The 24842-nt window shown below is 49.2% G+C and overlaps 1 protein-coding gene across 1 annotated transcript in view; it reads left to right on the top strand.

Moving 5' to 3' along the window:
- Positions 1 to 1266: 1266 nt before the first annotated feature.
- Positions 1267 to 24842, top strand: part of ipo9 (importin 9) — an 89066-nt gene continuing 65490 nt past the window's right edge. Inside the window, exons 1-3 of the mRNA XM_078546903.1 lie at positions 1267 to 1488; positions 15686 to 15747; positions 17312 to 17398. Of these exons, the coding sequence (XP_078403029.1) occupies positions 1305 to 1488; positions 15686 to 15747; positions 17312 to 17398 (333 nt within the window). The 5' untranslated portion in view covers positions 1267 to 1304. The remainder of the gene's footprint in view (positions 1489 to 15685; positions 15748 to 17311; positions 17399 to 24842) is intronic.

The raw sequence follows: 24842 nt of genomic DNA, 5'->3' as shown, positions 1-24842 counted from the left end.
ACCTGCCCCTTTACTTCCCCTGTCCTCACCGGGCCCAAACACTCCTTTCAAGTGAAGCAGCATTTCACTTGCACTTCCCTCAATTCAGTCTACTGCATTCGCTGCTCCCAATGCAGTTTCCTCTACATTGGAGAGACCAAACGCAGACTGGGTGACTGCTTTGTGGAACACCTTCCGCAAGCATGACCCAGACCTCCCTGTCGCTTGCCATTTCAACACACCACCCTGCTCTCATGCCCACATGTCTGTCCTTGGCCTGCTGCAATGTTCCAGTGAAGCTCAACGCAAACTGGAGGAACAGCACCTCATCTTCCGACTAGGCACTTTACAGCCTTCCAGACTTAAATATTGAGTTCAACAACTTCAGATCATGAACTCTCTCCTCCATCCCCAACCCCTTTCTGATCCCCCTTTTTCCAATAATTTATATTTTTAAAATTAATTTTTCTTTTCCCACCTATTTTTAAATCTATTTCAAACTATCGTTCTATCGCCATCTTTTACCCTATTTCGATCCCCTCCCCCCACCCCCACTAGGGCTATCTGTACCTTGTTCGTCCTGCTTTCTACCCTTAATGTCACCTATTAGCACATTCCTTTAGATAATATCACCACCTTCAACACCTCTTTGTCCTTTTGTCTATGACATCTTTTGGTTATCTCCACCTATCACTGGCCCTCTATCCAGCTCTACCTGTTCCCCCCCCCCCCTCCCCGCCCCCAAACCAGCTTATATTTCAAAACAAAAGCAGAAACAGAAATACCTGGAAAAACTCAGCAGGTCTGGCAGCATCGGCGAAGAGCACAGTAGACGTTTCCAGTCCACACGACCCTTCAACAATTCTGTTGAACAGACCTGCTGAGTTTTTCCAGGTATTTCTGTTTCTGATTTTGTTTTGGATTTCCAGCATCCGCAGTTTTTTACTTTTATCAGCTTATATTTCAGCTCATTTCTATTTTTCCTTAGTTCTGTTGAAGAGTCATACGGACTGGAAACGTTAACTGTGTCCCTCTCCACAGTTGCTGCCAGACCTGCTGGGTTTTTCCAGGTATTTCTGTTTCAGATTTCCAGCATCCGCAGTGTTTTGCTTATAATAAAAAAAATCTCAACTGAGTAACGCCACCCCTCCCCCATACTCACACACATCTACTGCCATAACCACCCCGCGCGCACTCACCCCGCCCCGGGCGCCAGCAGCTGACCCCTGACCCTATGACGGGATACCGTCAATCTGGCGCATGCACTCCACATTGGGAGGTGCGTGTTCTGCGCAAGCGCTCTTCTGGTTTCCGCTTAGCGGAAAATGGCGGCGGCGGCGGCGGGAGCGGGATCCAGGGGCGGAGCGGCTCAATCCAATCCCGGAACCGGGGCCGTGCAGCAGGGTCTGAAAGAAGCGCTATTCGAGGCACTTGGCTCCATCCTCTCTCCCGTACAGGAGGTGCGGGCCGCCGGGGAAGAACAGATTAAAGTGCTGGAGGTGACAGAGGGTGAGTGAGGAGGAGGTCCGGGGGGGGGGAGGGGGGAGCGTATGTGTGTCTGTGTATATATGTGGGGGGGGGGATGTGTGTATGTGGGGGTGTGTGTGTATATATGTTGGGGTGTGTATGTGGGGGGTGTGTATATATGTGGGGGTGTGTATATATGTGGGGGTGTGTATGTGGGGGGGGTGTGTATATATGTTGGGGTGTGTATGTGGGGGGTGTGTGGGGGGGGTGTGTATATATGTTGGGGTGTGTATGTGGGGGGTGCGTATTTATGTGGGGGGTGCGTATATATGTGGGGGGTGCGTATATATGTGCGGGGTGTGTATATATGTGCGGGGTGTGTATATATGTGGGGGTGGGGATGTGTGTGGGGGTGTGTGTATGGGTGTGGGGGTATGTGGGGGGGCGTGTGTGTGTGGGGGGGCGTGTGTGTGTGTGGGGGGGCGTGTGTGTGTGTGTGTGTGTGGGGGGGCGTGTGTGTGTGTGTGTGTGTGGGGGGGGGCGTGTGTGTGTGTGTGTGTGGGGGGGGCGTGTGTGTGTGTGTGGGGGGGGGCGTGTGTGTGTGTGTGTGTGGGGGGGGGCGTGTGTGTGTGTGTGTGTGGGGGGGGGCGTGTGTGTGTGTGTGTGTGGGGGGGGGCGTGTGTGTGTGTGGGGGGGGGCGTGTGTGTGTGTGTGGGGGGGGCGTGTGTGTGTGTGTGTGTGGGGGGGGCGTGTGTGTGTGTGTGTGGGGGGGGGCGTGTGTGTGTGTGTGTGGGGGGGGGCGTGTGTGTGTGTGTGGGGGGGGCGTGGGTGCGTGTGTGTGGGGGGGTGGCGTGTGCGTGTGGGGGGGCGCGTGTGCGTGTGGGGGGGGCGTGTGCGTGTGGGGGGCGGGCGTGTGCGTGTTGGGGGGGGGGTGCCTGTGGGGGGCTGGGGGCCGCCTGTGGTGGGGGTGTTCTTGTGTGGGGGGTGCCTGTGGAAGGGGTTGGTGGGGTGTCTGTGGAAGGGGTTGGGGGGGGGGGGGGTGCCTGTGGAAGGGGTTGGGGGGATGGTGCCTGTGGAGGGGGTTGGGGGCCGCCTGTGGATGGGGTTGGGGGTTGGTGGGGGACGCCTGTGGAGGGGGTTGGGTGGGGCGGGGTGGAGACAGCCTGTGGAGGAGGTTGGGGGGAGGGGTGGTGGTGGGGGCAGCCTGTTGGGGGTGGGGGGAGGTGGTGGCCGCCTGTGGGGGGGGGGGTGGGGTCCGCCGGTGGAGGGGGGAGGGGGGGGGGTGGGGGCCGCCCGTGGAGGGGTTTGGGGCCCGCCTGTGGAGGTGTTTGGGTGCCGTCTGTGGAGAGGGTTGGGGGGGTTGGGGGCCGCCTGTGGAGGGGGTTGAGTGGGGGTGGGGGCCGCCTGTGGAGGGGGTGGGGGCTGCCTGTGGAGGGGGTTCGGGGGGGGCGGGGTTGCCTGTGGAGCGGTGGGGTGCTCTGCCTGTGTTTTGAAGGGGCCATGCCTGTGTGTGGGGAGGAGGCGTGTGTGTGTGTGTGGTGGGGGGGGAGGGGTGCGCATGTGGGGTGGAGGGGGGCGTGTGTGTGTGTGTTGGAGCGTATTGGGGGGGCGGGGTGTCTGTGGGGGGGGCGCTGCCTGTCGGGTGGGGTTTGCATGTGGCGGAGGAGGGGGGGGTGCCTGTGGCGGGGAGGAGTGGGGGGAGGCGTGTGCGTGGGGAGGTGTGTGCGAGTGTGTGGGGGCGTGTGTGTGCATGGGGGGGTGTGCGTGGGGGTGTGTGTGCGTGTGGGGGGGTGTGTGTGTGTGCGGGGCGGTGTGTGTGTGCGGAGCGTGTGTGTGTGTGGGGAGCGTGTGTGTGTGTGGGGAGCGTGTGTGTGTGTGGGGGGCGTGTGTGTGTGTGTGTGTGGGGTGTGTGTGTGTGTGTGGTGGGGGGGTGTGTGTGTGTGTGGTGGGGTGTGTGTGTGTGTGTGGGGGGGATGTGTGTGTGTGGGGGGGATGTGTGTGTGTGGGGGGGATGTGTGTGTGTGTGGGGGGGATGTGTGTGTGTGTGGGGGGGATGTGTGTGTGTGGGGGGGATGTGTGTGTGTGTGTGGGGGGGGATGTGTGTGTGGGGGGGGATGTGTGTGTGTGGGGGTGGTGTGTGTGTGTGGGGGGGCGGGTGTGTGTGTGTGGGGGGCTGTGTGTGTGTGTGGGGGGCTGTGTGTGTGTGTGGGGGCGGGTGTGTGTGTGTGGGGGGGGTGTGTGTGTGTGTGGGGGGGGTGTGTGTGTGTGTGGGGGTGTGTGTGTGTGTGTGTGGGGGGGGTGTGTGTGTGTGTGGTGGGGGGGTGTGTGTGTGTGTGGTGGGGTGTGTGTGTGTGTGTGTGGGGGGGATGTGTGTGTGTGGGGGGGGGATGTGTGTGTGTGTGGGGGGGATGTGTGTGTGTGTGGGGGGGATGTGTGTGTGTGTGGGGGGGATGTGTGTGTGTGTGGGGGGGATGTGTGTGTGTGTGGGGGGGATGTGTGTGTGTGTGGGGGGGATGTGTGTGTGTGTGTGGGGGATGTGTGTGTGTGTGGGGGGGGTGTGTGTGTGTGGGGGTGGTGTGTGTGTGTGGGGGGGCGGCTGTGTGTGTGTGGGGGGCTGTGTGTGTGTGGGGGGGCGGGTGTGTGTGTGTGGGGGGCTGTGTGTGTGTGTGGGGGCGGGTGTGTGTGTGTGGGGGCGGGTGTGTGTGTGTGGGGGGTGTGTGTGTGTGTGGGGGCGGTGTGTGTGTGTGTGGGGGGCGGGTGTGTGTGTGTGTGGGGGGGGGGATGTGTGTGTGGGGGTGTGTGTGTGTGTGGGGGGTGGATGTGTGTGTGGGGGGTGGATGTGTGTGTGGGGGGTGGATGTGTGTGTGGGGGGTGGATGTGTGTGTGGGGGGGTGTGTGTGTGTGTGTGGGGGGGTGTGTGTGTGTGGGGGGTGTGTGTGTGTGTGGGGGGTGTGTGTGTGTGTGGGGGGTGTGTGTGTGTGGGGGGTGTGTGTGTGTGGGGGGGGGTGTGTGTGTGTGGGGTGGATGTGTGTGTGTGTGGGGGGGATGTGTGTGTGTGTGGGGGGCGGGTGTGTGTGTGGTGGGGGGGGGCGTGTGTGTGGGGTGGGGCGTGTGTGTGGGGTGGGGCGTGTGTGTGTGGGGGGGCGTGTGTGTGTGTGGGGGGCGGGTGTGTGTGTGTGTGTGTGGGGGGCGGGTGTGTGTGTGTGTGTGTGGGGGGCGGGTGTGTGTGTGTGTGTGGGGGGGGGCGGGTGTGTGTGTGTGGGGGGGGTGCGGGTGTGTGTGTGTGGGAGGGGCGGGTGTGTGTGTGTGTGTTGGGGGGGTGTGCGTGTGGGGTGGGGTGTGTGTGTGTGGGGGGGCGTGCGTGCGTGCGTGGGGTGGTGCGTGCGTGGGTGCGGGGCGTGCGCGGGGGGGTGTGCGCGTGCGTGCGCGGGGGGGCTGTGCGCCTGCGTGCGCGGGGGGGGCTGTGCGCGTGCGTGCGCGGGGGGGGTTTGTGCGTGCATGCGTGTGTGGGGGGGGTGTGTGCATATGTGTGTGGGGGCCGCGTGTGTGTGTGTGTGGGTGTTTGTGTGTGTCCACCACCATTGACAACTGGATGTGGCAGAACTGTGGAGTTTAGGTCTGATCAGTTGGATATGGGACTGCTTAGCTCTTTTGTTGTATGCTGCTTCTGCTGTTTGGCATGTAAGTAATAATGTGTTGTTTTGTAAAATAAAAACACAAATACCTGAAAAACTCAGCAGGTCTGGCAGCATCTGTGGAGAGGAACACAGTTAACGTTTCGTGTCTGAATGACACTTCAACAGAGCTAAGTAAAAATAGAAGAGAGGTGAAATATAAGCTGGTTTAAGTGGGCGCGGGACTAGTAGAGCTGGATAGAGGGCCAGTGATAGATGGAGATAACCAAAAGATGTCATAGACAAATGTGCTAATTAAGGGTTGAAAGCAGGAGATAAGCAAGGCACAGATAGCCCTAGTGGGGGTGGGCTAGGGTGAGGTGAAGGAATCGAAAAAGGCTAAAAGGTAGAGATAAAACAATGGATGGAAATACATTAAAAATAATGAAAATAGGTGGGAAAAGAACAATCTATATAAATTATTGGGGAAAAAAGGGCGGATCGGAAAGGGGGTGGGGATGGAGGAGAGAGTTCATGATCTAAAATTGTTGAACTCAATATTCAGTCTGGAAGGCTATAAAGTGCCTAGTCGGAAGATGAGGTACTGATCCTCCAGTTTGCGTTGAGTTTCACTGGAACAGTGCAGCAGGCCAAGGACGGACATGTGGGCATGAGAGCAGGGTGGAGTGTTGAAATGGCAAGCGACAGGAAGATCTGGGTGATACAAGCAAAGAACTGCGGATGCTAGAAATCCAAAACAAAAACAAAACAGAAATACCTGGAAAACCTCAGCAGGTCTGGCAGCATCGGTTGAGAAGAGCACAGTTGACGTTTCGAGTCCTCATGACCCTTCAACAGAACTAAGTAAAAACAGGGAAGGGGTGAAATATAAGCTGGTTTAAGGGGTGGGGGGTGTTGGAACAAGAAGAGTAAAGGGTCAGTGATAGGTGGAGATAGCCAAAAGATGTCACAGACAAAAGGACAAAGAGGTGTTGAAGGTGGTGATATTATCTAAAGGAGTGTGCTAATTAAGGGTAGAAAGCAGGACAAACAAGGTACAGGTAGCTCTAGTGGGGGTGGGGTGGGGTGAAGGAATACTAAAAAGGCTTAAAGGTAGAGATAAAACAATGGATTGAAATACATTTAAAAATAATGGAAATAGGTGGGAAAAGAAAAATCTATATAAATTATTGGAAAAAACAAAAAGGAGGGGGAAAAACGCTAACATTGTCATCAAACCCGCTGACGAGGGTGGTGCTGTTGTTGTCTGGCGCACTGACGTGTACCTCGCAGAGGCTGAGCATCAACTCGCAGACACTTCCTCCTACCTCCCCCTGGACCATGACCCCACCACGGAACATCAAGCCATTGTCTCCAGGACTGTCACTAGCCTCATCTCCTCTGGAGATCTTCCTTCCACAGCTTCCAACCTGATAGTCGCCCAACCTCGGACGGCCCGCTTCTACCCAAATTCCACAAACAGGACTGTCCCGGCAGACCGATCGTGTCAGCCTGTTCCTGCCCCACGGAACTAATTTCTCGCTATCTTGACTCCCTTCTCTCTCCCCTTGTCCAGTCCCTTCCCACCTATATCCGTGATTCCTCTGACACCCTACGTCACATCAATTTCCAGTTCCCTGGTCCCAACCGCTGCCTCTTCACCATGGACATCCAATCCCTCTACACCTCCATCCCCCACCGGGATGGTCTGGTGGCTCTCCGCTTCTTTCTCGAACAGAGGCCCGAACAATCCCCATCCACCGCTACTCTCCTCCGTCTGGCTGAACTTGTTCTCACACTGAACAATTTCTCCTTAAACTCCTCTCACTTCCTCCAAATAAAAGGTGTGGCTGTGGGTACCCGTATGGGCCCCAGCAATGCCTGTCTCTTTATGGGGTATGTGGAACATTCCTTGTTCCAGTCCTACTCCGGACCCCTCCCACAACTCTTTCTCCGGTACGTTGATGATTATTTCGGTGCTGCTTCATGCTCTCGTCTGGACCTGGAAAAATTTATTTCCACCCCTCCATCATTTTCACATGGTCCATCTCTGACACTTCCCTTCTCTTCCTTGGCCTCTCTGTCTCAATTTCTGGTGATAGCATGTCCACCAATATCCATTACAAGCCTACTGACTCCCACAGCTACCTCGACTACAGCTTCTCACACCCCGCTTCCTGTAAGGACTCCACCCCATTCTCTCAGTTCCTTCGCCTCCGTCGCATCTGTTCTGATGATGCCACTTTCAAAAACAGTTCCTCTGACATGTCCTCCTTCTTCCTTAACTGAGGGTTTCCACCCACGGTGGTTGACAGGGCCCTCAACCGTGTCCGGCCCATCTCCCGCGCATCCGCCCTCACACCTTCTCCTCCCTCCCTGAAACATGATAGGGTCCCCCTAGTCCTCACTTATCACCCCACCAGCCTCCGCATTCAAAGGATCATCCTCTGCCATTTCCGCCAACTCCAGCATGATTCCACCACCAAACACATCTTCCCTTTACCCCCCCGGTGGCATTCCATAGAGATCATTCCCTCCGTGACACCCTGGTCCACTCCTCCAACACCCCCTTCTCCTCAACCCCCTCCCACGGCACCTTCTCATGCAACTGCAGAAGATGCAACACCTGCCCCTTCACTTCCCCTCTCCTCACTGTCCAAGGGCCCAAACACTCTTTTCAAGTGAAGCAGCATTTCACTTGCACTTCCCTCAACTTAGTCTACTGCATTCGTTGCTCCCAATGCGGTCTCCTCTACATTGGAGAGACCAAACGCAGACTGGGTGACCGCTTTGCAGAACACCTTCGGTCTGTCCGCAAGCATTATCCAGACCTCCCTGTCGTTTGCCATTTCAACACTCCACCCTGCTCTCATGCCCACATGTCTGTCCTTGGCTTGCTGCAATGTTCCAGTGAAGCTGAACGCAAACTGGAGGAACAGCACCTCATCTTCTGACAAGGCACTTTACAGCCTTCTGGACTGAATATTGAGTTGAACAATTTTAGATCATGAACTCTCTCCTCCATCCCCACCCCCTTTCCGTTTTTTCCCCCTCCTTTTTGTTTTTTCCAATAATTTATATAGATTTTTCTTTTCCCACCTATTTCCATTATTTTAAAATATATTTCCATCCATTGTTTTATCTCTACCTTTTAGCCTTTTTAGTATTTCTTCAACCCACCCCACCCACTAGAGCTATCTGTACCTTGTCCTGCTTTCTACCCTTAATTAGCACATTCCTTTAGATAATATCACCACCTTCAACACCTCTTTGCCCTTTTGTCTGTGACATCTTTTGGCTATCTCCACCAACACTGGCCCTTTACCTAGCTCTTCTTGTCCCAACACCCCCCCACCCCCCCCTAAACCAGCTTATATTTCACCCCTTTCCTATTTTTACTTAGTTCTGTCGAAGGGTCCTGAGGACTCGACACGTCAACTGTGCTTTTCTCCACTGATGCTGCCAGACCTGCTGAGTTTTTCCAGGTATTTCTGGAAGGTCTGGGCGGTCAGTCCAGACAAAGGTGTGTGCGACATTCCAAAAGGATGTGGTCTAGGCAGGTTCATTGTAATCCATCTTTTAGAAGCTTCCAGAAGCTTGGCCAACTTGCAGTTCCAAAGGTCCGGTGACCTGTGATGGTCATCTTAAAGATCAGCAGTGTAGTTTTTTAAAACAGGCATACAAGTTTTAAAAAATTTGTCATGCCCTCAAGCCTGCTTGGCATGACATACCAAAGTGAATAACCTCACACTTCCCCACATTATACCCCATCAGCTTGCAAGCTGACTTAATCTATGTATCTCTTTGCAGATTTTTTCCCCCCTCACAGCTTACATTCCGATCAGTTTTGCTTTGTCAGCAAACTTGGATACAGTACGTTTCTGAAGTCATTAATATAGATTGTAAACAGCTGAGGCTCCAATGCTGATCCCTGTGTCACCTCAGCCTGCCATCTTGAACGTGACTCGTTTATTCCTATTTTGTTTTCTGTCCTTTAATCAATTCTCTATCCATGTTAATATATTGCCCCCAGCCCTTACCTGGGCAACAACCTTTCTTATGACACCTTATTGAATGCCTTTTGATAATCCAAATATACTACATCTACTGCTTCCTCTTTATCCACCCTGCTAATTAACATTATGAAAAACTTAAATAGATTTCTCAACCTATGATTACTGTTTCAGAGCGCTGTTCACTCTCCCGAATATGACTTTCTAAGTGCTATGTTACCACTGCTTTAATAATGAAATCTAACATTTTCCTCAGGACTAATGTGAGGCTAATTGGTCTGTAGTTCCTTTTTTTTCTCTCCCTTCTTTCTTCAATAGCAGCATTACGTTTTCTACTTTCCAATCTATTTGGACTTCCATGATCTAGGTAATTTTGGAAGATTGTAACTTGTGCATCAGCTAACTCTGCAAACAGCTCTTTTGTCAGAACCAGGAGAACTGTTGGCCATTAATTTCACCTGTACAATCTTTTTAATTAATAATTACATTCAGTTCCTCATTCTCATTTGACGCTTGGTTCCCCCCTCTTTCTGGTATTCATTTTGCGTCTTTTACTGTGAAGACAGACACAAAATATCTAATTAATGTCTCAAATATTTCTTTATTTCCCATTATAATTTCTCCTGCCTCACCCACTAAGGGATCCAAATTTGTTTTTGCTATTCTCTTTTTGCATACTTGTATAAACTGTTAGAATCTGTTTTTCTATTTCTTCTTTTATTCGTTCATGGGATGTGGGTGTCGCTGGCTGGGCCAGCATTTATTGCCCATCCCTAATTGCCCTTGAGAAGGTGGTGGTGAGCTGCCTTCTTGACCTGCTGCAGTCCATGTGGTGTAGGTACACCCACAGTGCTGTTAGTGAGGGAGTTCCAGGATTTTGACCCAGTGACAGCGAAGGAACGGCGATATATTTCCAAGTCAGGATGGCGAGTGGCTTGGAGGGGAACTTCCAGGTGGTGGTGTTCCCATCTATCTGCTGCCCTTGTCCTTCTAGATGGTAGTGGTTCTGGAAGGTGTTGTCTAAGGAGCCTTGGTGAGTTCCTGCAGTGCATCTTGTAGTTGGTACACACTGTGCGTCGGTGGTGGAGGGAGTGAATGTTACCTATCAGAGATGAAGATGGAAACTTGTGTGTAGATGTAGAGGCTGTAAGAAGGGTTTTGAGTGAATATTTTGTCTCCGTGTTTACAAAGGAAAGGGAGGATGTAGATATAGTAGTCCAGGAGGAACACTGCGAGATATTGGATGGGATAGTCATAAAGAGAAAGGAAGTACTCGAAGGGTTGAAAGCCTTGAAAGTTGATGAGTCACCAGGGCCAGATGGATTGTTTCGGAGGCTGCTGAAGGAAGTCAGGGAGGAGATAGCAGAGGTTCTGAGGATGATTTTCCAATCTTCACTAGATGAAGGGGAGGTACCGGAGGATTGGAGGAATGCAAACGTAGTTCCATTGTTTAAAAAGGGATCAAAGGAAATGCCAAACAATTCTAGGCCAGTTAGTCTTACATCGGTGGTGAGCAAATTAGTAGAATCAATCCTGAGAGATAGGATTAACTGTCATGTGGAAAGGCATGGACTAGTCAGGGATTGTCAGCATGGATTTGTTAAAGGAAGGTCTTGCCTCACAAATTTGATTGAATTCTTTGAGGAAATGACAAGAAGGGTTGATGAAGGTAGTGCAGAGGATGTTCTGTACATGGATTGTAGCAAGGCATTTGACAAGGTCCCACATGGCAGATTGGTCAGGAAAGTAAAATCCCATGGGATTCAGGGTAATGTGGCAAACTGGATAAAAGGTTGGCTTTGTAACAGGAAACAAAGGGTAATGGTCGATGGATGCCCTTGCGTTCCACAGGGCTCGGTGTTGGGACCCTTGCTGTTTGTGTTATATATTAACAATTTGGACGTGAACGTGGTGGGGGCACGATTGGGAAATTTGCAGATGACACAAAGATTGGCCGAGTAATGGATAGTGTAGAGGATAGCCATAATCTCCAAAACGATATAGATGGGTTGGTGGAGTGGGCGGTAAAGTGGCAGATGGATTTTAACATCGAAAAGTGTGAGGTCATACATTTAGGGAGGTCAAACAGTACAGGGGTTACAAAATAAATGGGAATATACTAAGAGGGGTAGATGAAGTGAGAGATCTTGGCGTACAAGTACACAGGTCCCTGAAGGCAGCAGTTCAAGTAGACAAGGTTGTAAAGAAGGCAGAGGTATAGAATATAAAAGTAAGGATATAATGTTAGAATTGTAAAAAAACACTGGTGAGGCCACAACTGGAGTATTGTATGCAGTTCTGGTCACCACATTACAGGAAGGACGTAATAGCTCTGGAGAGAGTGCAGAGGAGGATTACAAGAATGTTGCCAGGGTTAGAAAAGTGTAGCTACAAGGAGAGATCGGATAAGTTGGGGTTATTTTCCTTAGAACAAAGAAGGCTGAGAGGTGACTTGATTGAGGTGTATAAAATTCTGAGGGGAATAGATAGAGTGGACAGGATAAAATTGTTTCCCTTGATGGAGAATTTTAGAACCAGGGGGCGTAGATTCAAGATAAGTGGCAGAAGGTGTAGGGGGACATGAGGAAGAACTTTTTTACGCAGAGGGTAGTGGGTGTCTGGAATTCGCTGCCCAAGTTGGTGGTAGAGGCAGGAACTTCAAACTCTTTTAAAAAGTACCTGGATCTGCACCTAAAGTGCTGTAAGCTGCAGGGCTATGGGCCAGGTGCAGGAAGGTGGGATTAGAAAGGGCACCTGGCTGTCCTCGGGCTGGCATGGACAAGATGGGCTGAATGGCCGCTTTCTGAGCTGTACCGTTTCTATGGTTCTTTGTGGATGTGGACTTGCCAATCAAGTGGGCTGCTTTGTCCCAGGCAGTGTCAAGCTTCTTGAGTGTTGTGGGAGCTGCACTCATCCAGGCAAGTGCAGAGTATTCCATCACACTCCTGACTTGTGCCTTGTAGATGGTGAACAGACTTTGGGGAGTCAGGAGGTGAGTTATTCGCCACAAGATTTCTAGCTTCTGACCTCTTGTAGCCACAGTATTTATGTGGCTAGTGTGATGATATGTGCATATTTTTATATTTGTGTTTATGTATATGTTCTGTGTAGGTAAGGGTAAAGCTGTGTCTGTGTGTCGAAGATTAATCAAAGGAAAAGTTGTTGGAGCCAGATTGTAGAATCTAAGGGATGAAAGACTAAAGGTGTTATCATCTTGCATTTTGTAATGAGGCCTTATGGTGGGTCTTAACTTACAAGGAAATCGGCATTTGGGGATGAGTTTTGAAATTGATTTGTAGCTGTTGCATTTCAAAAGAGCCTCAAAGATCACAAAGAACATTTGCATTTTAGAGGAGATTTGTGAGTCAACAGGGGCAGGCGTTTTAATTTTTATTGATCTGAAATAGAGGGAAAATAGGAACATGATATATACTTGCGAACCTGAGTTTTAAAAGGGATATTTGAAGACAATGGAGAACTGAGATGAAAAGAGTGATTATGAAAAATGGGTTTTCAGCTGTAATAGTTGCTGTGTGGGGGAGTCCCACAGAAAGCCAACTCCAGTATTTTGGAGTGTGCAGAAAAGTTGTGAACGTTTTTTAATTGAAGTAAGTGTTATGCACCAGAGGGGGATTAATTTTAACAGCCCTGATTTCTCAACACAAAAACAGAATTACCTGGAAAAACTCAGCAGGTCTGGCAGCATCGGTGGAGAAGAAAAGAGTTGACGTTTCGAGTCCACATGACCCTTCAACAGAACTGAGTGTAGTTAGGAGAGGGGTGAAATATAAGCTGGTTTAAGGTGGGGGGCGGGGGGAGAGAGAAGTTGAGGGTGGGGTGGTTGTAGGGACTAGCAAGCAGTGATAGGAGCAGATAATCAAAAGATGTCACAGTCAAAAGGATCAAAGAGGTGTTGAAGGTGGTGATATTATCTAAGAAAAGTGCTAATTAAGAATGGATGGCAGGACACTCAAGGTACAGCTCTAGTGGGGGTGGGGTGGAAAGACTGACGAGGTATTAGTTGTAGATTTAAAAATAATGGAAATAGGTGGGAAAAGAAAAATCTATATAAATTATTGAAAAAAACAAAAGGGAGGGGGAAGAAACGGGGTGGGGATGGGGGGAGGGAGTTTAAGATCTAAAGTTGTTGAATTCAATATTCAGCCCAGAAGGCTGTAAAGTGCCTTGTCGGAAGATGAGGTGCTGTTCCTCCAGTTTGCGTTGGGCTTCACTGGGACAATGCAGCAAGCCAAGGACAGACATGTGGGCAAGAGAGCAGGGTGGAGTGTTAAAATGGCAACCCTCAACTTCTCTCTCCCCCCGCCCCCCACCTTAAACCAGCTTATATTTCACCCCTCTCCTAACTACACTCAGTTCTGTTGAAGGGTCATGTGGACTCGAAACGTCAACTCTTTTCTTCTCCACCGATGCTGCCAGACCTGCTGAGTTTTTCCAGGTAATTCTGTTTTTGTTTTGGATTTCCAGCATCCGCAGTATTTTTTTGTTTTTAGCCCTGATTTCTCTCCTCTCTACCCGTCTGTAAACAGAAAAGTGTTTTTGAATTTTGATTTCGCCCTTTATAATTAGTGACATATTTTCCCCAGTCCTTCAGTTGTGGGGCTATCCAATCCTGTATTAATAACCCCAGAGCAAAAGGTAAAATAAGAGAGGTAGTTTATTTTATATACACACACACACACTGCAGAAGGGGTTTTGAAACTTTGCCTCTTTCTGCATTCATACAATAGAAGAGGGATGAGGGAAAGAAAAGAGTTTAGGGTGAAGACTACGATAAAAATAAGAATTATGGTTTCACGTGAGTCCAGAGTCCAAAATCAGAAGTCCAGTGGCTCCTTTTAGGCGGTTTTGTCTGGCAGAATTCCTAGTCATGGCCCTAAGAACTTGGTTGCAGGTTGAGTCTGTTGAAGATGCAGCAAAGTATTCTTGTATCCTGGGTATTAGTTCACTCTGTAGGCAAAATACAGGGTTTTTTCTGGAAATCAGATTTGGAGAGAAATGGAGGTCAAAGGCATGCTGTTAGCCTGGAGTCCGGTTCTCTTCGGAGGTTAAACCTCAACTAAAGGTAAAATTGAAAAGCTGTATGACTAAAAGAATTCAAACAGCTCAAGTCTCGGCCATGTGACAGGGTGGTTTTGAGTTGAGCTATTAAGCCACCGAGGCACCCTTGTTAAAACCCATTGTGTTTTGAGCAGGTAACTGAAGAACCTTTAGTATAACATTGAAGATGGCAAGTCATCGTAGGAGGAGGCGATGGCATAGTGGCATTGTCACTGGACTAGTAATTCCAAGACCCAGGATAATGCTCTCGGGACCCGAGTTCGAATCCCGTCACGGCAGATGGTGGAATTTGAATTCAATAAAAACCTGGAATTATAAGTCTAGCTTTTACAACATTTAAATATTTTGTGTTGCCGGAATGTTTTCAGGGCCCATAGCCTTTGCAATATCCAGTGCCTTCAACCGTTTCTTGATATCACGTGGAGTGAATCGATTTGGCTGAAGACTGGCATCTGTAATACTGGGGACCTTCTGACGATGCTGAGATGGATCATCCACTCAGCACTTCTGGCTGAAGATTGTAGCAAATGCTTTAGCCTTATCTTTTGCACTGATTTGTTGGGCTTCCACATCATTGTGGATGGGGATATTTGTGGAGCTGCCTCCTCCTCCAGTGAGTTGTTTAATTGTCCACCACCGTTCACTACTGGATGTGGCAGGAATGCAGAGCTTAGATCCGATCCGTTGGTTGTGGGATCGCTTAGCCCTGTCTATCATTTGCTGCTTATGCTGTTTGGCATGAAAGTAGTCCTGTGTTATAGCTTCACCAGGTTGACGTCATTTTTAAGTATGCCTGGTGCTGCTCCTAGCATGTCCTCCTGCACTCTTCATTGAACCAGGGCTGATCCCCCTGGCTTGATGATGATAATGGTAGAGTGGGGAATGTGCCAGGTCATGAGGTTACAGATTGTGTTAGAGTACAATTCTGCTGCTGCTGATGGCCCACAGCGCCTAATGGATGCTTAGTTTTGAGTTGCTAATTTTGTTTGAAATCTATCCCATTTAGCATGGTGGTAGTGCCACACAACACGATGGAGGGTATCCTCAATGTGAAAGTGGGGCTTTGTCTCCACAATGACAGTGATGGTAATGCCATTCAATGTCAAGGGTCAACGGCTAAATTCTCTCTTGTTGGAGATGGGCATTGCCTGACACTTGTGTGGTGTGAATGTTACTTGCCACCTGTTAGCCCAAGCCTGGATGTTGTCCAGGTCTTTGCTGCATTTGGACATGGACTGCTTCAGTGTCTGAGTCACGAATGGTGCTGAACATTGTGTAATGATCAGCGAACATCCCCACTTCTGACCTTATGATGGAAGGAAGATCATTGATGAAGCAGCTGAAGATGGTTGGGCCTAGGACATCACCCTGAGGAACTCTGGCTAGTTTACGTTCATATTTCAATTTCTCCTTCTTTATCAATTCTTTTACAGGTACCTAAAACTGCCAATATTCAGAATTACTACTCTTGACTATAGCATAAGCCTCTTCTTTATATTTCTCAATGGATTGTATTAATGTATTCTGTTTCAGAGTTTGGTGTCCACCTGGCTGAGCTGACAGTGGATCCCCAGGGTGTTCTGGCTATACGGCAGGTATGTGTGGAATGTCATGGCAATATTGGTCTGGAGCAGGCTAATGGGGCAAGGGAATTTGAGCTTCATGCATTTAAGTTTTGGATTTTTTGGCTTTGGTGTGAATTTTAGTTAATTTATATCTGAACAGTATTACAACAAAACCTGTATAAACAGACACTCCCAAAAAAGGCACCTCCAGAAAAAGACAGATGCTTTACAGAGAGACCCTCACAATATTAGATGAGCACTTGAAATGCCATAGCATACAGGGCTACGGGCCAAGTGCTGGATAATGGGATTAGAATAGATAGGTGCATGATGGCCAGCACTGCCATGATGGGCTAAAGGGCCTGTTTCTGTGCTGTATAACTTTGACTCTTCGACCCAGATAACTTGCATGGTAAAATAAATAGGAAGCACTCCGAAACCATAGACACTCACAAAAAAGAACAATGGACAGCCTTTGAAGCACCGAGCCCTCATACGGCTTAAAAACAAGATAAACATACTAATGCCAAGTGGTACTGAGTTTTGTGGAATGGAGAGTTCTTTATCCAGCACTCATAGCGACAGAGAAATTGCTATATACGAAAACCAAATACTTGCATGGCTCTTCCCCAGGAATAGAGAGGCTTCCCTGCTGCTGTAGGTGCTGGGAAAAAGAACTCTCCATTCTTCTGAGCATTTCTGGCCATTGTACATAAAATGATCATTTCAAAAATAAAGGACAACTGATGCCAGTCCCTAAGGTGTCCGTAATGTATATGTTTCACTGCATTAGCTTAGCTCTACGTGTGGTTTGATCCACACAGCACAGGCTATGTAAGAAAATTTATTCAGTTTAGCAGCTAGAAGCAGGCAAACCATCTGTCACAAACGTTTGTTTTCTGTACTGTCAGTGAGAAACAGAGGGGTTCAAATTCCAGAAATGTCTTCTCATCATATGGGGACCCACACCTCAGATGGTACTGGCAGGTTGGCTTGACAACCAATTACTGCCGAAAAGAGCTGGGTCAAAGTCAGAGGTCAAACCCTTGACTTGGAGTTGGAACAGAAAGCCAAAGTGAAACAGATGGAACTGTCTCTCTCTCCCCCTGACTAGAGCTGATTAGTTTGAGATCTGTCAGGCTGTAAGCTTAATTTTCCCCTCTAAGGTATAGTGTGGCATACTTTGCTCTTTTGTGTGATAAAATTCAGAGCAAACTGTATTATATTTGTGTGTTAGATGTGGAATAAACTAGTTTGTTAATTTGCATTTGGCTTTCCCTCAGTGGAGTGTTGACCAGTCTTTCTTCCAAGGGTGGGAGAAAAAACACAGGGACATGTGATTAATGTCCAGTGTACAGAGCTTGGGTTTATTATTGTAACCCTGGGTCTTACCATTGTATGTTATTCAACATTGGACAGAAAAGGTAAACTGATCATAAGAGACTTGGGCCTGCTTATGGGCAAGACCAGTGACACTGAACACAACAGAATATTGAGTTTGGTAAACAAGTGTAAACAGTAGTTTGGGTGATGCTGTGTTTATTAAGGAATGTAAATGATCACAGGCATTTAACCACACTCTCCTTCTCCACAGTTGGCATCTGTAATTCTCAAACAGTATGTGGAAAATCATTGGTGTAATCAGTCTGAGAAATTCCATCCACCTGAGACCACCGAGAGGGTAAGATGCCACGAGAATGAGTCTCATGCTAACCTGTTAATGGAAATTATTTTTGTCAGACAGCTGGGAAACCAGGGTGAAACATTAGAAGAGAGAAATCAGGTGCACAGGGGAGTGGGAGAGACAAGTAACACTCGGGTAAAAAACAGTTGAATGGTTCAGAAATGCAAGCGAATAGTAAAATAGTCTGGGGTTGGTGCAAGCACATAAATGTATGTAGTAATACAATTCCTGTAGAGGAATCCCCAAACGGGGCTGACAAAAGGAATTGAGGGACAAGATTTTTAAAATTTTATTGTAACAGTCAAACCCAAAACTAACATAGAATTTATCTGTAACAAAAATGAAAATACCTGGAAAAACTCAGGTCTGACAGCATCTGTGGAGAGGAACACAATTAACGTTTTGAGTCTGTATGACTTCAACAGAGCTAAGGAAAAATAGAGAAGAGGTGAAATATAAGCTGGTTTAAGGGGAGGTGGGACAGGTAGAGCTGGATAGAGGCCCAGTGATAGGTGGAGATAGCCAAAAGATGTCATAGACAAAAGAACAAAGAGGTGTTGAAGGTGGTGATATTATCTAAGGAATGTGCTAATAGGTGACATTAAGGGTAGAAAGCAGGACGAGCAAGGTACATATAGCCCTAGTGGGAGTGTGGTGGGGGGAAGGGATCGAAATAGGCTAAAAGGTAGAGATAAAACAATGGATGGAAATACATTTAAAAATAATGGAAATAGGTGGGAAAAGAAAAATCTATATAAATTATTGGAAAAAGGGGGATCGGAAAGGGGGTGGGGATGGAGGAGAGAGTTCATGATCTAAAATTGTTGAACTCAATATTCAGTCCGGAAGGCTGTAAAGTCCCTAGTCGGAAGATGAGGTGCTGGTCCTCCAGTTTGCGTTGAGCTTCACTGGAACAATGCAGCAGGCCAAGGACAGACGTGTGGGATGAGAGCAGGGTGGAGTGTTGAAATGGCAAGCGACAGGGAGGTCGGGTCATGCTTGCGGACAGACCGAAGGTGTTCTGCAAAGCGGTCGCCCAGTCTGCGTTTGGTCTCTCCAATGTAGAGGAAACCGCATTGGGAGCAGCGAATGCAGTAGACTAAATTGAGGGAAGTGCAATTAAGTGAAATGCTGCTTCACTTGAAATGAGTGTTTGGGCCCTTGGACGGTGAGGAGAGGGGAAGTAAAGGGGCAGGTGTTGCACCTTCTGCGGTTGCATGGGATGGTGCCGTGGGAGGGGGTTGAGGTGTAGGGGGTGATGGAGGAGTGGACCAGGGTGTCCCGGAGGGAACGATCCCTGTGGAATGCCGCCGGGGGGGTGAAGGGAAGATATGTTTGGTGGTGGCATCATGCTGGAGTTGGCGGAAATGGCGGAGGATGATCCCTTGAATGCGGAGGCTGGTGGGGTGATAAGTGAGGACAATTTATCTGCATGCTTAGTTTTATTTGAATAGAAGTGATGGATTTCAGTTGAAATAGTCAATACAACAAAGATGGGTCTCAGGCAATCCCACTCGGTATATATGGTGTTAATCTCAGCTACTAAGTCCCACAGCTCTGTATTTCCCAGGTAGAGACTCAGTTCCTTTATTCGTACAATAGTACAGGAGGAAGGCTCAAAGTCCCTTCAGACAGCAGTCTCACCACATCTGATTTCCATAAGCCCTGAAGGCGTCCTTCCAGACCTTCACTGCTTGGCTCCTGGAATCCATCTTTTTGGCCTACTTTTCCCAGCTACCTATGGTCTTCCTTTCCCAGCTACCTATGGTCTTCCTTCCTAGCCACCTCCCATTTACAGCTTCACAATTCTTTTACTGAACTGTTCCTTTTTCCTGACCTGAAGCTCTGAAGAGCCCTGCCTGTTTCTGCTCTCTTCTGAACAAACTGACTCCTTGAGAAACCTGACTTGTTTGTAGCATCAGCAGTTCTGTCTGCTTCTCCCCCATTTAGAATTGTGTGTGTGGTGGTGGGGGGTGGTTCCGCAGATCACTACATGGGCTGAAATTCAAGAGGTCTATTTGCTGCTATTTGCCTTTTCTGGTTATGAAGCTCCGATCTCCATAGCAACATTAAGTCACAGCCCAGTTCATGGCTTTGCCTCTTATCAGAAACTCATCTCCATAGTAACCAAGAATCAGGTTTATTTCTCAAAAGTCTAATGATCTCTTAGCCAGGAATCCCCTTTTCAGAATGCTCTTTAGTTTCACTTCAAGTTGAAGGGATATCTCACAAATTCAATCTTTTGCAAAATAGAGTTCATAATTTTCATGCTAAATAAGGGTGGTGAGCTGCAGGCATAAGTTGTCACATGGAACCACGATATAGTGCCAGTAATAAATCTGGCTCATACAAGGGAGGATTGGGAACTTAATATTCCTGGTGCAAGTTATTCAGGAAAGATGGGGAATGGAAAAAAGGAGAGGCGGTGGCAGTTTTGATCAGATAGCTCTTTTAGCAGAGGGAAGAGATGGTGGAGCTATGGGGTCAAAGAGGGAGCCTATTTAGTTAGTATGTAATGTCTAGGGTTCACTCTAACTTCAATTGTAATACTTGAATCAATGAGAACTGCTAGAATGAGATGGGAGTTATCTAAAGGAGCCTGCAGTCCCGACTGGCTACGGATCACTCCGAGTACAAATACGTTGTCACAAGTTTCACAGAATTTAAGTTAATTGCAATAAATACAAAATAGCGGTATTCAGCAAAAGGTTGTGAAAGGTCCGTTCACTCTGAAGCACTGGCTCTCAACTTCCAGTTGACTGTGGCACTGTCTCTTGTTCCGTTGACCGAAGTCTATCTGCTGTTTTTTCTTCTTGTTTCATGTTGCATGCCTCGCTACTGAAAGTTGTTGTTGCTAGCAACTATCACAATGCATGATCAATAGTATCCTTTCGTGCTGGTTGGCTCAAGCAACACATTGTCCTTGATTGGTTAAGTAGGACATGATCAATGTCTGATTGGTCTCATAAGGTTGATGGTCACCTTACTGATGTCACTTCTCATTAATTCCTGACTGGTTCCCTAAGATGTCAGTCATTTGTGGGAACATTCTTCTAATACCTTTTCCCTGTTATTTTATTACATTTATAGCTTTCCACTAAGTTAACAAGGCACCACAAGGTAATTTGTGTGTCTGTTTACTTGTGATAAGAGGATGTGTGGTGTCACTTCCTAATGATTGATGTTCAGGCTCATTGTCCCAAAAGACCCAACTGATGCATCTTTGGTGTTCTGGAAAGTTCAAATGCCGAAATGTAACTTCTTATTAACTACTGATGCCTGAAATAAGTTTCTTAAAAAATAACTAAAAGTCCAAGAGCTACACAATATTAAACGAGTACAACAATTACAAAATCACTATATATATAAAATCATTATATAGATGATTGGTGTGTTAAGGTTGAGCTATTAAGATACACATTACAAAATACCATAATACATCACATGTTCATAAGTAATAAAAGTCACAGAAGCTGCATAACTGCAACACTGATTACAGGAACTGATAAAACCCAAAAATCTGTTGTATACTCTGAAGGAAAGTGAGTGTTTCTCTTTAAGGCATTACAATGTTACATTAAAAAGCCAATACAATTTAAGGCATAGAACTCTGGTTTGAGACGTAAAACTATTTTACTTTACACTATAGAGGAACACAGCATAATAAGTGTCAACCACTTCCCAGAATCTAATCTCTACAGCGTTTCTACAGCATTTGCTTTTACAATTAAACTACAAGACACCTCCTGTGTTCTCTAATCAAATCATAAAATGTAACAGTACAGTGAGTTTTCTTCAACATTTGTCCTGTTGTAAAATCATAAAACGTAACCTTACTTTGGCCTAAGGCAGACTTGTCCAACGTCCAGCCTATGGAGGCAGTTTCCAAAATGCCAGGAAGTGCAGTGGGAGATTCTTAAAGAAACTGCTCGTGCAATCACAAGCTGTTACTCTCCTGTGTTTGCTGCTGATAGGCTCAAATGTGGAAGAGAAGCAGTCTGTGATTGGAGGAATAGGAATACTGGCAGCAGCGAAGCAGAGGCATTAGAGAGAAAGTGTTGGACGGGGGAGGGAGCCACTCACTCCGGACCGGGCCGGGCCGGGGAGGGAGCCACTCGAACCGGGCTGGACGGGGGAGCGACTCACTCTGGGCCGGGCGAGGGAGGGAGCGACTCACTCCGGGCCGGGCGGGGGGAGCAACTTACTCCGGACCGTGCGGGGGAGGGAGCCACTCACTCCGGACTGGGCCGAGTGCGGGAGGGAGCCACTCGCTCTGGGCTGGGTGGGGAGCAACTCACTCTGGGCTGGGCCGGGCGAGGGAGGGAGTGACTCACTCTGGGCCGGGCGAGGGAGCGACTCACTCCGGACCGGGCGGGGGAGGGAGCCACTCGCTCCGGGCCGGGCGGGGGAGCAACTCACTCTTGCCCGGGCCGGGCGAGGGAGGGAGCGACTCACTCTGGGCCAGGCGAGGGAGCGACTCACTCTGGGCGAGGGAGCGACTCACTCTGGGCCGGGCGAGGGACCGACTCACTCCGGACCGGGCGGGGGAGCGACTCACTCCGGACCAGGCGGGGGAGGGAGCCACTCGCTCCAGGCCGGGCAGGGGAGCAACTCACTCTGGGCCGGGCTGGCCGAGGGAGGGAGCGACTCACTCTGGGCCAGGCGAGGGAGCCACTCACTCTGGACCGGGCCAGACGGGGGAGGGAGCCACTTGAACCGGGCCGGACGGGGGAGCGACTCACTCTGGGCCGGGCCGGGCGAGGGAGGGAGCGACTCGCTCTGGGCCGGGCGGGGTAGCGACTTACTCCGGGCCGGGTGGGGGAGGGAGCCACTCGCTCCGGGCCGGGCCCGACGGGGGAGGGAGCCACTCACTCCGGGCCAGGCCCGGCGGGGGAGGGAGCCACTCGCTCCGGCCGGGCCTGGCGGGGGAGGGAGCCATTTGCTCTGGACCGGGCCACGCGGGGGAGGGAGCCACTCGCTCCGGGCTGGGCGGGGTAGGGAGCCACTCGCTTCGGGTCACGCGGGGGTGGAAGCCACTCGCTTTGGGCCGGGCGGGGGTGCGACTTACTCCGGACCGGGTGGGGGAGGGAGCCACTCACTCCTAACTGGGCAGGGCGGGGGAGGGAGCCACTCGTTCCGGGCTGGGCGGGGGAGCAACTCACTCTGGGCCGGGCCGGGTGATGGAGGGATGGAGCCACATGCTCCGGGAGGGGGGAGGGAGCCACCCGCTCCGGGAGGGGGAGGGAGCCACTTGCTCCGTGCTGGGATGGGGAGGGAGCGAATCGGGCTGGAAGGCGGAGGGAGCCACTTGCTCCAAGCCGGATGGGGAAGGAATCACTCACTCCTAGCCGGATAGGGGAAAGAGAGACTCGTGAGCGTGAGAGTCTTGTATTGATGAGGGGTTGAGTGTGTGCGTGGGGTTCATTCGCAGTCTCTCTCACTCTCACCCCCACGCCAACACAGTATCACGGTGGGTGAGGGTGAGTGAGCATCAAGAGATTGGGAGTGAGCCAGACAAACAGACTTGGATCCCCCTCACACTCTAATGGTGACCTTTATTAGTTGCTCTTTAATTATCTACTTATTGTTTTGGAATTGCTTTAACTTTGCTTAGCAAGTTGCTTCCTTTGTTCATTCCACATCTTTATTTTGAAATTCACTTTTCATGTCGTGTCCAACCTTATCTCTCTGAAAGTTGCACATCGGCCTCTTGAGAGAGAAGAAAATGGAAATGTGCTCCCCGGCCCCCTGACTGAAAAGGTTGGTCTCACCCGGCCTAAGGCAAAACGGCAGACAGTTAAAGACAGGCTCTCATAGTGTCTTACATATTGGGTTAATTGACTGATACACTGACTCCTTGATAATTTAATATTATTAAACATGGACTTCCCTACAAATACTATGGAACGATAGAGGAGCTTTTACACTATTTGGTGCATACTATGGGCCTTGGGAGCAAAGGTGAAAGAGGAGCAAAGTTGCAGGCAACGTACAGAAAGATTCAAAGAACTATTGAGTAGTGATAATGGGGAGTTAATTATCCTAATAAAGACAGGGATGGTAATACCGAAAAGGTCAAAGATGGGGAAGGATTCCTGAAATATGTACAAGAGGACTCCCTTGACCAGTGTTTTCCAGCCCAATGAGGCAGTCAAGATCTGGGGATTGAGATTGGACAAGTGGCTCAGATTTCAGAGGAGGAGCATTTGAGATTTAGTGAACATGATTAAAAAATTTGAAAAGGGATCTGGTCCAGGTGGATTGACATCAATAACTGGTAGTTAAAATAGGGTTATGATCCTGGACTAGACCCCCAAGCTTTGGGTATGCTCTGGTTAGGGACCAGCACCTTTTTGTTTAGAGTAGACAAAATTTGAGATCCCAGGAACCTTAGTAAGAGAGCAAAGCCACAAGATTCCACGATTTTTGAACAAACAAAATAAACTTTACAAGGTCAGAAAAATAAAACAATTTACAATATCTATCTTATAATCTAACACTCAGGGTTAACATGAGGTAAATGTGAATTAACATGTAAACTGTGGTCTAACACCCACATTGCATATTAAATAGCAATTGCAACCAAGGATTTCTTAACATCCCACCAAGACTACAGGTTCCACTGTGAATTATGCAATCTCATTAAAACTCTGTCCCCTTATGAGGGATTGCAAGTCTTCACTCTGTTTTGAAGATCAAGTCTTGAAAATTGCCCCAAAAGGCACTTAAACTGCCTCAACAACTGCTCACCTCCCAGGGTTTCAATCTTGTCTCCCAAGACTATTTTCACTGGATTCCAGAGTCTGTGCTCTAGCCAAGCAGAATACCACTGCTCTTACGTTTGTCCCAGTGGCCTGCAGGATGGAGTCACGGACCTCCTGTTGCCTTTTCAGCTCTCCAGGATTACTTGGAGCCTGTAAATCGCAGCACATTTAATCCTTGAAGCCTCTTTCTTTGCTCCTCCCTCTAGTGGTTTATCCTTGCTCCTCTCTAATGGTTTATTGGTACATGGGACTTAGGAGTGGGGCTTCCCCACCCCCCTCCTATCTCTGGGCCTCCCCCACACCCCTCCTCAGCAACCCCCCCCCCCCCACCCCCGGCCCCAGCTGTACCTGGGCCTCCACCCTACTACTCCTCTTGCTGGCTGCTATCCCCTCTCCTCTCCCTTGGCCTCCCTCTCCAACCCCCTCCTTGGGCCACCTCCCGCCCCTTCTCTCCCTGCCCCCTCATGCTGAACCAAATGTTTTGTAAGTTAGAGGATAAGTTTTTGTTTTAAAGTAGTGCAGGCTTTGAAATTTTGAACACTGATCTAGAGTTGTTTAGAAGCATGTGTCTAGTGTGTAGAGGTCTGACACTGGCCAAGCAAACCAGAGCTTGAGTTTACTCCCACCCTGGCAATTGGCGACAGCTGCTGGGGTGTCACTGGAATGTGACCTCAACG

Source organism: Cetorhinus maximus, chromosome 8 (genome assembly GCF_964194155.1).
Source record: "Cetorhinus maximus chromosome 8, sCetMax3.hap1.1, whole genome shotgun sequence".
Taxonomy (NCBI): Eukaryota; Metazoa; Chordata; class Chondrichthyes; order Lamniformes; family Cetorhinidae; genus Cetorhinus; species Cetorhinus maximus.
The sequence above is the reverse complement of the archived record's forward strand: the minus strand, read 5'-3'. Positions and strand labels throughout refer to the sequence as shown.